The sequence below is a fragment of the Fusarium tjaetaba genome (assembly GCF_013396195.1).
Source record: "Fusarium tjaetaba strain NRRL 66243 chromosome Unknown NRRL66243_c0000239, whole genome shotgun sequence".
In the NCBI taxonomy this organism is placed as follows: Eukaryota; Fungi; Ascomycota; class Sordariomycetes; order Hypocreales; family Nectriaceae; genus Fusarium; species Fusarium tjaetaba.
In genome coordinates, this window is record NW_023501435.1 from 185,207 (window position 1) to 198,212 (window position 13,006).

The 13,006-nt window shown below is 49.0% G+C and overlaps 3 protein-coding genes across 3 annotated transcripts; all 3 read left to right on the plus strand.

Annotated features, from left to right (window-relative positions):
- Positions 1 to 809: 809 nt before the first annotated feature.
- Positions 810 to 3,250, plus strand: FTJAE_10344 (uncharacterized protein; the record flags this gene model as incomplete). Its single annotated transcript, XM_037343176.1, has 7 exons — positions 810 to 1,032; positions 1,109 to 1,767; positions 1,863 to 1,896; positions 1,966 to 2,735; positions 2,799 to 2,841; positions 2,906 to 3,061; positions 3,147 to 3,250. 7 exons carry the CDS (start codon positions 810 to 812, stop codon positions 3,248 to 3,250), a joined length of 1,989 nt encoding a protein of 662 aa, XP_037202606.1.
- Positions 3,251 to 6,650: 3,400 nt separating this feature from the next.
- FTJAE_10345 (uncharacterized protein) lies at positions 6,651 to 8,085 on the plus strand (the record flags this gene model as incomplete). The annotated part of the gene is made up of 5 exons (XM_037343177.1): positions 6,651 to 6,894; positions 6,957 to 7,187; positions 7,241 to 7,308; positions 7,372 to 7,541; positions 7,641 to 8,085. 5 exons carry the CDS (start codon positions 6,651 to 6,653, stop codon positions 8,083 to 8,085), a joined length of 1,158 nt encoding a protein of 385 aa, XP_037202607.1.
- A 2,560-nt stretch (positions 8,086 to 10,645) lies between these two features.
- FTJAE_10346 (phytase) lies at positions 10,646 to 12,681 on the plus strand (the record flags this gene model as incomplete). The annotated part of the gene is made up of 6 exons (XM_037343178.1): positions 10,646 to 11,381; positions 11,434 to 11,501; positions 11,557 to 11,618; positions 11,669 to 11,811; positions 11,861 to 12,066; positions 12,115 to 12,681. The coding sequence occupies 6 exons, from the start codon at positions 10,646 to 10,648 to the stop codon at positions 12,679 to 12,681; spliced, it is 1,782 nt and encodes a 593-aa protein (XP_037202608.1).
- Positions 12,682 to 13,006: the final 325 nt, after the last annotated feature.

A 13,006-nucleotide genomic window follows, 5' to 3' on the forward strand; every position in this document is an offset into this window, starting at 1 on the left:
TTCTCTCAGCCGTCGTTTTGACTTCGGCCATCACTGTTGCTCCACTCGGCGCACTACGGGGGGTTTCAACGTCAAGTGCCTGGTGATGGCTTTCGTGGCACATTAGCCTCCCACCACACACTCCCCTCTTCTCACCCCGGCGTCGCTCAATTTTTGACCACCGCTTCTGAGAGACAAACCGGGCAAGCTAGCTCTTCTTTGTCATTGACTGTATTTCGTCGAGTTTGATTCCGCGTGGTGGTACCTTGACCTTCGTCTTTCTGTTCTTACTCCTACTGCTAGGCAGTGTTTGTTCCACACCCTGCCCTGTCTCACTGCAGCCATTATGGTAAGAGTTTCTCTCCCCGGTTGGCGGCAAGCTGCATGGAGTTATATCATCGATCCCCCGTTCCATCGTTCTATTTGCATAACCCCTGCGGATGTTGCCAATCACCACCGTTTCCTCTTCTCGCAGCCCCGTCGTGGCTCTCGTGCCATGACTCTCAGACAAGCATCTCCTCCCTGATCTTGCCCTAGGCCCCTCCCTATGAGACCCAAATGTGCGGTGAATTGATTTTTTTCTATAGAATCCACATTATCCTTCCAAAGTTAAGAGGCCTCTCCTCCAACCGGGAGTTGAAGATCCGGGCCCTTCGTCAATATCTTTCACCCCTCTCGTGAATGAGGACTTCACCTTTATACCATTTGAGATCCAAGACAATCTTGATCAACTGGCACAGTTCTATGGAATAGCCTCTGGTACTCAATTACATCAACTGATTGAACAACAGCATTGCAGGAAGAGGAGAAGGCTCGCACCATCAATTCCAATGACACCCGAGCAAGGACCGACTTCGTCCCAGGGACCTCTAATGAAACTCCCATTATCAGGAACATACAGTCAACGTGATGAGCATTATGGGGCATCTTCAAGCTGGGACGACTGTGGCCAGAACTCAATGCCCTCTTCTACTTCCCCATTGACCAGGCGTATGGCGGATCTGACCTTGTTCTTCTGCCCATGTTGTGGTTGGGACCCAAGACATCAAGATGGTAAGCACCTGACTTTTCTAACGTTGCCCGATCGCCCGACGTACATCTGAGATCATCGCTGACATCACCCTGAAAGGCTATCAACAGCTACCGAGCTCTGCACCGGCAGTTTCTGGTCCAGATGCTCCTTACATGGCAGAAAAACAACCGTCTATGACAATGCCATCATCTGAACCGTATGGTGACACAACTCTGAGCTCTGTTCAACAGCCAGATTACAGCTTTCAACAATCTAACTTGAATGTTGCGCCCCTTGTCAACTTTCCTCTCATCTCTGATCAAACGGCGTTAGCGGAGCCTGTGATGAGTGGTCCTGGGTCAACTCATCAACCTCATCTATCAGCTGGAGACTTTTACGTCGCCCAAGCTTTCAAAGAGGAGCCACAGCTGGAGAACCAGGTACTAATGCCCGGTCAACAGCTTGACACCAAGGCATTTCCACAAGTCGGCTACACTTCCGATCCTAGCCTTATCGATGCAAATGTCATAACTCACCAGAGCTTGGCTCCACCCGACAGCGTTTCCCAATATGGTATGCTAATCAATACTCAACTTGGCGAAGATACGGTGCAGAACGGGTGGTCTCTAATGGATCAACAAGCCAATTATGAAATCGTGCTCACTAACCAAAGAGGGGGAAAGAGAGGTCCGTTCAAGGACCCAAATCTCCGTGAACAAACTGCCCAAACCCGGAAGATCGGTTCCTGTATCAGGTGCAGAATGCAAAGAATTCGTGTAAGTAACACTGTCCGGTTCTCTTACAGAAGATGATGTCTTACTTGTAATGAGCTTTTTGGCTGGTGCGCAAAGACGACTAACCAGTGTTGCAGTGTGAAAACAACCCCGATGAAGAGGGAGGGGCCTGTTTGACGTGCAAAAAAGTCTCCAATTCGAGAGCGGGGCGCTTTCCTTGCCTCAGATATAAGATAACAGATATCCGACTTTTCAAACCGGGCCAAGTACCCGGTTATGAATGGACACGACGATGGACCAACAACATCTCGGATCCGATACAGAGCTGGGCTACGACTGAAGAGCCCAGAACCATCTATCTGTCCGAGGGGCTATCGAATAAGTTTGTTAAGGTGAAGGTTCAACGATTCATTCCTCAAGCTGGTGACAAGCTGGAACGTACTTGGGATTACAAGGGTGTCAAGAAATCAGTAAAGATTCCTCCGTATGCGATGGTCAACCTCGAGGAGGCGAAGAAAGAATACCTGGACCACATTGAGAATAGCATGCAGGATGCTTTTACCAAGTTGCTGGGCCCACCTGAAGGCCTGCTATTCCGAACGTACTTACGTGCTTGGAAAATCTTCAAAGACCCGTCCACTACGCCAGAGTGTGTGGAACTTATTCATCATACACTCTTGTTGTGGATGTCGATTCGTCTGACAACGCGGTCGAGCTTCATTGTTGGAGAAGAGACCTTGGGGATGAAGCAAAATATCCTGGACGAAACAAACCCGAACCATGGCAAGATCCCTCTTCCGCCTGTACTTGGCGCTCAGATGGATCTTATCCTGATTCACCACATACAAACCAAGCTGCGAAGGGAGCTTCTGGACAAACTCCAGAAGATGATGTCAAAGAACAAGCAGAGCACTTGGCTAGTGACGTATCTTGTGATATTCATTCTTTTGCATAACACAGCTCTCATCACTGCTCATGACGCTGGATATGCGAAGAAGCACGGCATGAAGGTAAGAGAGCCCCGCAAGTCGACAGTGGCCGGCGAAGTTTGCTGATTATCGATGTATTTGCAGCGACGCTTTGCGCGTGAGGAGAAGGTCAAAGAATACCACCTAGGTGAGTCACACAACTACCCCGATCAATCCTGCACAGAAGCGCTTGCTGACTGGGGATTGAACAGGCGCAAACATCTTGCTCGCACACTTCCATTACTGTAACAAGGGCATCTACCCTTTCTCGGAAGATTGCAAAGACCAAGACTTGCGAACACTGGCAGGCTTGGATGAAGAAAAGATCAAGTTTGTCCATCATACTAGCAACCTGGCTAGACGGCATGGTAAGTCGACCCTCGGGGATAAGAACCATACAGGCTTGGACCATGGCTCTCTAACTTGATGCTAACTTGAACTCTGTGGCTTCAGCGTTGCAATGGGAGGAGATCCGGAACAAGGCCGTGTACGAGCATGATTACTTTTTTGTCAGCCAATTGTTCGAGACCAACTGGCAACCTCGAACAACAATATGATCGGGTTTGGTTGACCAATAACATCTCTGGTAGTCTTCTGTGGTAGTAGGGAGGCAATGGGTGACTTGGAACCAACGGCATAGGCGCAGAGTTTGAGAAGATGCTGTACTCACAGCGGAGGTGCAGGAACTGAGACTGTATACGAAGCGAATGAAGGGCGGTGAATGTGGATGACGGCGGCAACAGTAACGGCCATAATGACGATGACGATGACGATGATAACGATAATGGAAACCATTTTAAAATGCCAGGGTAGTCTTGGTTACGAAAAGGCGGTCAAGAGCAGGTGAGGTTCAGAGAAAAGAGCCGAACTGGTGTGATGGTTTGAAGGGAATGACATAAACCAACAGCTAAATCGGGTGCGGAGGGACAGGTGAGGATGCTATAGTCTAGCCGAAGAGATTGATCATTGTTGTTCAGTCCCGACAAACCGCCACATGGACCAGTTCACGATGCGAGACACGGCAAATCCGCGGGGAGGAGGGTCGTAGGCGAAACAATGTAACAGGACGAAACGGAGTGCAGGCCAGCAAATTGCGATGCGATGGAAGAAAGGGGATGACGGTGAGAGGAGAGGGACAGGTACACCGAGAGAGTGTGCGGCCGCCTACAGAAAGAGGCGAGAGTTTGCTCACCGAGTGTCGATGGGAGACGGGCTGCTGCGTTTTGACTGCTTGCGCATTGTTGCACGGAAACACGAGGCGGATCAAAGGTTTATATGTACCAAGGTCGCTGATGAGGGTTGGCTCGCGGAGGGATGCCGGACGGGCCGGGCCTGGTTGTACGGCACTTGACAAACCCGGGCCATTCATACCGCAGCTATGCTATGACTTGACTTGGCTCAGCAGGTCGACTTGGTCTGATAGTGTGGATAATGCAGCACTGTGTACGGATCACTACATAATATGTATAATGTGCTTCCTACATGCTGTGTGGTTTATTAGTACGTCTATTATTCAGGTTGTGTATCCATCGGGAAGAGCGGAGAGATGACGATGGGACAAACGGGAGGGAAGTATGAAATGAGACGCGAATATTGCACATCCCTTGCCTTGCCTTGCCTTGCCTTGCCTTGCCTTGCCTTTTCTTTGCTTTGCTTTGACTGTTGACTGTTGACCGTCCGAGGTGTCCGCGTCGCCTGGGCAGTGGGCATCATTCTTTGGCGTTGGTTTGACGGGGAACCATTAATTAGGACCCGAGAAACGAACCAAACAAACCTAAGCTACCTACCTAAGCTAAGCGGGTGGTAACGGATAGTAATCCGCCAACCAATGAAGCTGTACAACATCTCAAGTAAAGTTTAACCATTGCCAAAGGATCAATGTCGACTGCCGTGCTTTTGGGGGCCCTTGTCGGCTTGTTGAACGGGCACAATGCTACCTACAGTAGCACAGCTACGGAGTACTACTAAGTTAGTAGTTACTGTAAAGGTGACGCCAGCCAGCCACAGATAGATAAGTGAGGAGCCAACAAGGTGCATATATGTAGGTAGTTATGGAGTAAGCCAATGGTGAACCACTTTTAAAACACACACCTAAAATTACCTACTAGGTTAGTAGGCAAGAAAAGCTACGACGTATGTACACATACTAATAAGCTACCTTACTGGGGATCAACACGAATGATCATCCTTACCATGCTACTCCAGTTCGGTTAAGCTAGGATTGGGCTCTCAGCTGAGCTTGAGTCTGAGCCTCTCCTAGCTACCTAGTCTTAGCTCATGTTCATTCTTAGCCTTTGGTGTTTTTGCTTTTCTCAACCAACTACAGTTTGGAACCATACACATCAATCAACCCTTGCTGGGCTAGGCTTGGTACTTCTATTAATTTTCCTTCCTCCTTTCTCTTTTTTTCCTTTTTCCTTCTGCTCTAGTCAAGGGCCCGGACCATCTCCCCAAGGAATGTTACAGTGCTCTCTCGTCTCGTTTCCTCCTCCCTGGCAATGAGAGACGACGACCCAGAGTTTATGTTGCTACCCAGGACTTTTGAGCTACCCAGGCACTGACTGGTGACATGGAAAAGCGAGGAACCGCGAATGAAGTACAAGATCAACGGCAAGGCACTTCTTACCTAGGGAGGTAAGGTAAGGTAGGTACCTACTCACCTCCAATTGATACCTCAGAATTCGTCTGCTCGTTCCGTTTCCAGCCCTGAAGATACCGGTACCTGACCAGGCACTCTGATTGTTCAAGCCGTTGGCCCTGGAATATGTATGGCAGCAAGTCCCAGCGAATACCCGCGTTGCTGGGTTCTGTTGCAGCCTCCTGCCGCCGCGTATCTGCGACTTGCCACGAGCACGGCTACGCAAGTACCCGATCTACGTATACCCTGTCTCTAATACCTTAACCCTGCCAACTTCCATGGAAGTGCCAACCCGACGGGATGCTATCTCCTCAACAATCCTTGTGTAAGTGGTGTAAGGTGGCTACCCAGGTCCTAAGGTAGAAGAAGTACTGGAAATTTCATAGGATGCGGAAGCCATAGACGGGACGAAAAGCAGGTCTAAGTGAAAATTTTCATTATAGCCGCCTTCTCTCTCATCAAATCCGAGAAAACGGGGACAGAGAAGCATGGTAGAACGTTACACAACTTCAACACCCTTCCAAGAGCCGCATAGGTATCCAGGAGCTTCACCTCCATCTCTAAATTTGAACAGGGCTACCGCCGATTTTCCAAACATCTTGGGAAAGCTATAATAATACCTTACTAGCCTCCTACTTAGTCTGAACGTTCTTTTGATATTCCTCAACAATCTCAATCTCATTCTCAATCTCGCTCGTCAAGAACCGTTCGTCTGTGCTGCAATTTGCATGACATCTACATATCGTTATTGCCGTATTTCCAACACCTTGCTTGCACCTCCGTCTTTTCCTCTTTCCTCGCTCGCTTCTATTCTTGATCTCGACTGTAAGTTGCGCCTTCTGTTCATGTTACTCTTCAAGGAACTTCGAAATTGGAGGCGCCTCCAACGTCACTATACCTTGACCAAAGGCACTTGCCACGATAGTATCAAAACGTTCCTTTTCCCTTCTGTTTTGATCTCCGCCTTCCATTAAGCAAGCAAACACATTTAAGTAGACGCCTCGCACCACCAGATTGAGGTCCCATTCCTTTCCTTCCATCTTGTTCACCTCTCTTTCAACACCCCAGCACACCTTCAGCTCTCATCACATATCATCTTTCATATTCGATCTCTTCCTGATCCACTAGGTCTCCACGCAGATCCTGACTTATACCAGAAGTCATCAGACAACGGCCCGTTGCGTTTCGTAACGTATGTTCTTGACAAAACTTACACCTCCCTTTTCTCATGTAAGAGGCTGGCTGACAGAGTGTGTACCTCAGTATCAAGACACCCCCACCAAGCCACCAGCGGTACCTCTCCCTCAGGAACCATTACCATGGCATCTTCCATAGTTGGGCCCATCATTGGTCCGAGCCCGGCCGTTGAGCTAGCTCCTGCGGCCGCCGGCTGTGTCAGTCGCGTGGCAGATGGGCCGGCTGGGGTCCCCGAAGGGTGGCCCAAGTTTCTCGACGAGCCTATGGCTTGGGTTGGTGCTCAATTCACGGATGAATCGGATTTCATCCACTCTCTGAGCGAATCCGATCTACAGGAAGCTGAGAATGCTTTGCTGGTCTTTAAAGGTACGTATCTTTTTATGAGGCGCTTCTTCCGTGGCGTGCATCATGTGGCTAACACCAGACAGCCTTGGGACTTGACGGGGATTGTGTTTCCCGAGACAACTTCCCTCTTCCCACTCTGGGACCAAGACTGGATCGTATCCGCCAAGACGTCCACCAAGGCAAGGGCTTCGGTGTCATTCGTGGCCTCGATCCTCAAAAGTACTCGGTCGAGGACTTGACTGTGCTGTATCTTGGCATTCAGTCTTACATTGCCAATCGCCATGGGCGTCAAGATCGAAAAGGCAATATGCTAGGTTGGCTTGAATGATCCCATTGCTTTGTTTCTTTCTCATTGACCTATTTGTAGTCCATATTGTCGCCGACAACTCCTCCAAGCTCAAGGCCGGTCACCATCGACACTCCACCTCCCCCATCGTATGATAATCCTTCTTCATAACTCCTGGAAGGAATATTCAACAATGCTAACTTCTGCTCTAGACCTTCCACAACGAGGAAGCTGGTGACATAGTCAGTTGGCTCACACGTAGCACCGCTGTTTCTGGAGGCAAATGCATCATCGCCTCAGCCTACACGGTCTACAATATTCTTGCTACTAGCCGTCCGGACATGGTCCGCACTCTTGCTCGCTCTGACTGGCCATTCGCCCTGTAAGTTCAGGCACTCGATTTTCTACATCCACTTGATTTGTTCTCCTCATCACAGCGATAAGCAAGGAGTCCACCCACTGACACGCTATACTGTGATAGACCCCGTTTCCAATGCCGACCAGTCCTCTTTCATCACGAAGGGAAAGTGTTGATCAACTTTGGGCGGGTAGCTCTTACGGGGAATGCTATTCACCCACGCCCTGCCAACCTTCCAGCCGTTACGCCACGCCAGATGGAGGCATTGGACTCCATCGAGAACATTGCCAAGGCGACTCAGCTGGAGATCAGCACACGTGCAGGTGACATGCATTTCATCAACAACCTCACAATCTTGCATCGCCGAGAAGGCTTCGTCAACGGTGAGGCTGCCCAGGAACGTCGACACTTGGTACGCATGAGACTCCGCGATGATGAGCTGGGATGGAAGCTCCCTGCAGACCTGAGACAAGAGTGGTCCGCTGCTTTCGACAAGGAATCACCAAAGATCTGGCACATTGAGCCAATGCCAGACGGTTTCTTCCCCCTCAGGTCTCAGGCCAACTAAAACTGTGTATCTAGCGCTTAGAGCAACCTCACTTGTGGGGTGAACTCGCATGCATTCATGCATGCTCGCGAAACATGATGAGATAATGTGGTGCTTATCGACTTTGGAACCGAGGCGCATAAAAAGGGCAATGGGGAATCTGGAGGTAACAGGGGAGAATCAAAAGCTATGAACAAGGTCTTGCATTCAAGTTTGAGTGTGTTTTTTATTTATTTATGTTTTTCATCTCTTGTTTTTTATTGGGGTGTCACGGTCGCGGAAAAGTAACAAGAATGGTTTATCATGTCTCAGGCGAACCTGTCTGTCGGTACAGTGTGGTATCTGACTTGGTGGGTATGGCAGAATGGGCTTTGGTCGAAAAAAGAGAAATCAAGGATTAATAAGTGTGTTTAAGGCTCATACAGTATTAGCACCCGATAGGGACAGCCGAATACAAGGAATCGCGTGCATAACTTAGATCGAGATGCTCAGGCACAAGAGACTTTAAAAGTGATATATGATAGGGTGACAAGTCTAATTCGTATGTGTACCAAGTTACAAAACTTGTTTCGTTTAGGTTGGGAATAAGCCGGGAGTCTTACGGCAAAGAATTGTACGCTCTCCCATTGGCAACAGTCAGGGGTGCTCTATGACTGGGTAAGCATCCAATGCAAATACCTTGTTCTGGAGTTGTTGAGGCTTGGAGAATGCTGAGTAGAGCCACACGAAACGAACGCATATCCATAGCTACGATGCGGTAAGACGAGACAACGAGGCTTGAAGGCTGGCGAAAAGCCGGCATAATACTCAAGACCATGAAGGCTGTGACCATAGTAGTGACCATGGATGGAACGCCTTGGTGGGGGCCTCGTCCAATGTGAGCAGATACCAAGGAAGAAATGTGGCTGTTTCTTAACGAGAGTTGCGTGCTGAGACAAGAAGTGAGATGAGATGATGGTCTCAGATTTGGCACAGAATCTGGATGAAATGGCTGACATATGATTGATTTGCTTCCGATAGTTGGTCAAGATGTGTTTAGTTTCAGATGATTGGTTACCTTGACATGGTGAGACAGTAAAGGCAAATACGGTATTAGATAAATCATAAAAGGCGAGAATGTATGTACAGTGGGCTGCTATCATGGTCTCGGATTTCTGTTTGGTCTGTTTCTGTGAGAGCGAAAATAACTGAATGGGCCTTTTGCTTTTTGCTTGGCTGAAGCCACTCACCGAGGGTTGGGTTCAGAGAACTTGCTTTGTATTCCATCGTCATCTCCATGTATGTATACCGATCCACCTTGCATTGCATTTTGTGTCACGAGGAATCTTTCTCCCGTTCCTCGAATTGAACTTTGGTCATGGGTTGATTAATGGCGGTCAAGAACGCCTAGCCAGGATCGATGATGAAATGGTTGGCTTTCAGAGCAGATCGAAGGGAGGAAGACGATGGCTTTTAAACGGCCACAGGCAGATGATATGCTTTTGTTCCTGATGAATGATGGTTTTGATACCATGATAGGGTAGGTAGGTAGCAGCTTGTTTCAAGGCCTGAGTGGCCAACGAAATGTCTCCATGGAGGAACCCCGGGTTTACCTTGGTTACGCTCTGCGTCTTGAACCTACGATGACTGACTGGTCTGCCTGCACAGGATCGCAAACATAGCGACATGTTGCAGCTCATCGTGATGGTCTTGGAGACAACAACAAATGTCGCTAATCCTTGACGAGATTGGCAAGAGAGGATGGGCCTCGATCCCTACGACTAGAATGACGTTATGGATGAGGCGTTGAGAGAAGAGACAACGAAGGCCGTCACGACCAGGTTTACATACATTACATTTCTCGAATCAGACTCGAGATCTGATAAATGAGGTGGAAACGACGGTGAGATCCCATGAGATGAGATCCATCCATAGGTAGGTACCTTAGTCACGGGGTCGGCGATCCTGGCGCTTGTTTCTGTTGTGGGGATTAAGCGACTCGGCAATATCCGTACAGTGTATACGACACAGTATCAATTCACTTGTTGTCGGGCCGCCCTAGCTGGGGCGCTAGAGAATGCCCCTCAGTGTTACGGACAGCCGAAGATCGGATTCCTTCCCCTGTCTGACAGGGCTTGAAGGGGACGGGATCCATGATACATAACCTAACACAGTGCATGGCTGACTATCCAATTGGCCACCTTCCCCTTGCACAAGGCGGGCTACTCCTAACGCGCAGGGGCAATCAATTCAGCGTCTCAACCAATCTTCAAAGAAGCAACATCATCAACATCGTTAAGCAAACCACCATCGAATTATAGCGCTTGTCGCCTCATAGCCACCCCCTCTCCTCTCCTCTCCTCTCTTCTCTTTCCTCCATCAGTTGCCCAGGGCGTGGATTGAACGGCTTGTTTCATTGACTACCTTATCCACTGTCATTGAGATTATTTCTCAAAGACACAGCCCCGTGCCAAAGGGGTACGCACACACTACAGCCCAATCTTCGCTTGTGCTGGTCATAGAGAGTGGTTGTTGAGACAGCATAGTTATCGCGCATCAACCTACAGTCCACCCGTCAACATCAAGCCAACCTTGTATCAATATGGCTCCAGCTTCAGGAATTCTCAAGTCAAAAGCAGCCCCCGGTGCTTCGGGCTACCAGCCAGTGTATCAAGATGAGGGTGATGGCCACGATGATGGCCCTAGGGAGCCTCCCGTTCAACCAATCATACCGCGTGGCCCAATTCGTTCATACAGAAACACCATAATGCTTCTATCAGGCCTTGTCGTTATTCTTATGGCCATAAACCTCTATCTTAGCCTCCCGCTTGCCTTCTCCGGCTCCGGTCCCGGCTCATGTCCGGGTGACCCACCCCGAGTTCCCCAGTATTTTCAGACGTCGCCGCAACTATGGCCTGGTGTTACCGAAACTGGAAAGCCGGCTTTCATGGCCCAAACCCATGTCTTTGAGCCTACTGCCACCTTTGTTCCCAATGATCCGTTGCAGACATCTATCCCCATCGAAGGCATGAAGGAGGGTAACCGAAGCATCTTCCAGATGATGGGTTACCTGAGTCCTTATTCTCCTTCTACAGGCTTCGGCGTGGACGAGTATCCAATCCCTCCAGGTGCTGAGATCGTTCAGGTCCAGATGCTTTCTCGCCATGGTGCTCGATATCCAACTCCAGGTTCGAACGTCGCAACCCTTGGTGAGCGACTTGCCAATGCTTCGGCTGGTCTCAAGACCAGTGGTGCCCTTGAGTTTTTGATGGACTGGAAATATGAACTCGGAAAGGCTATCCTGGTCCCAAGGGGTCGACAGGAGCTCTTCGAGTCTGGTAAGAGCTTATCATTTCAAAATTAGAAACTGGAATCTGATAAAGAGTTCAGGCGTCTTGCATAGTTACATGTACGGTAGCTTGTACAACCCTCAAAGCAAACTCATCGTCCGAACTACAGTATGTGAACTTCGTTCATATACCAACTAGGTCACGAGATACTGACAGTGTATAGACTCAGGATCGCATGCTGAAGTCTGCAGAAAACTGGATGGCTGGCTTCTTTGGCCTTGAGTGGTAAGCGCGATTCGTCCAAGGTGTTCGCTGCAGTGTTCTGACAGCAGCAGGACCAATAATGCCACTATCGAAGTGATTATCGAGGCCCCTGGTTTCAACAACTCCCTTGCTGGAGGACTGAACTGCCCCAACTCCGACAAGGCGGACTACGTGACTCCTGTAGCCGCATGGTATGAGAAGTACCTCAAAGACGGTATGCCTCTTCATCAAATATGCAGACCAACAACTGAAAAGTCACTTAGCAACTGCCCGATTCAATAACGTGACAGAGGGTTTCACATGGACACCAGCAGACGTCTGGGCTGCACAAAACATGTGTCCTTATGAAACTGTTGCATACGGCTTTAGTAGATTCTGTGACCTCTTTACATACGAGGAATGGGAACACTTTGGCTACTCTATCGACCTTGGATTCTCGTCGGGGGCTGGGTTCCAAAGCCCAGTAGGCGTAAGTTGACTTCTCTGGCAACACCAACTCTGCTAACCAGAGTCACAGCGAGCCACTGGCCTTGGCTACCAGCAAGAGGTCATGGCAAGGCTAAAGAATCATACACTTGGTTACTCTGGCTCCCAGATTAACACGACGCTGGATAGCATGAAGGAGACATTTCCTCTGAACCAAAGTCTTTACTTTGACTTTTCTCACGACACCAACATTATCTCTATCCTGACAGCCTTTGGCCTTCGCCAATTTGCTGAGGAACTTCCTACTGACAAATATCCCGGCGAACATGAGTTCGTTGTCTCAAAGCTGACTCCTTTCGGTGCGCGCTTAGACATCGAAGTCATTAAGGCGCCCAGCCCTGTCTCACCAGAGAGAGACGGCTACCTCGATGGCAAGGAGACCAAGTACATTCACTTCGTGCTCAACCAACGCACTGTGCCTCTAGGCAGGAGTTTTCCGGAATGTGACGTCAACCGTAAGGACGGCTGGTGTGACCTGGATACATTCATCGAGGTTCAGGACAAGATGGCAGAAAAGGCGCAGTTCGACTACTCTTGCTTCGGAGATTACTCGTCATTACCATATGGCAAGGTAACAGACGGTGTGCCGCCTTCTTGAGAATATGTGGTCTGGCATACAAGGATGTAATTTGTGCGTAAATATGAGATGCCATCTAGATTCAACAAAATGGCGAGTGTTCATTAGTCCTGAATTATAAGTTGGCATTTAGAATCGGCGCAGCGTGTACTGTTGAACAAATGGAAGCAAGTCTGCAGTAAGCAGTTGGATGGGGTTTGAGCCAATTCGAAAAGATGAAAGCAGCATTAAGTTCCTTCACTGATGCTGGTTAGAGATGTATAAAGATGAAGATAATATATAGTGATCTGATTTTGTAACTTTCTATAAGACCACACACACATGGAACAAAATTATGTACGTATCC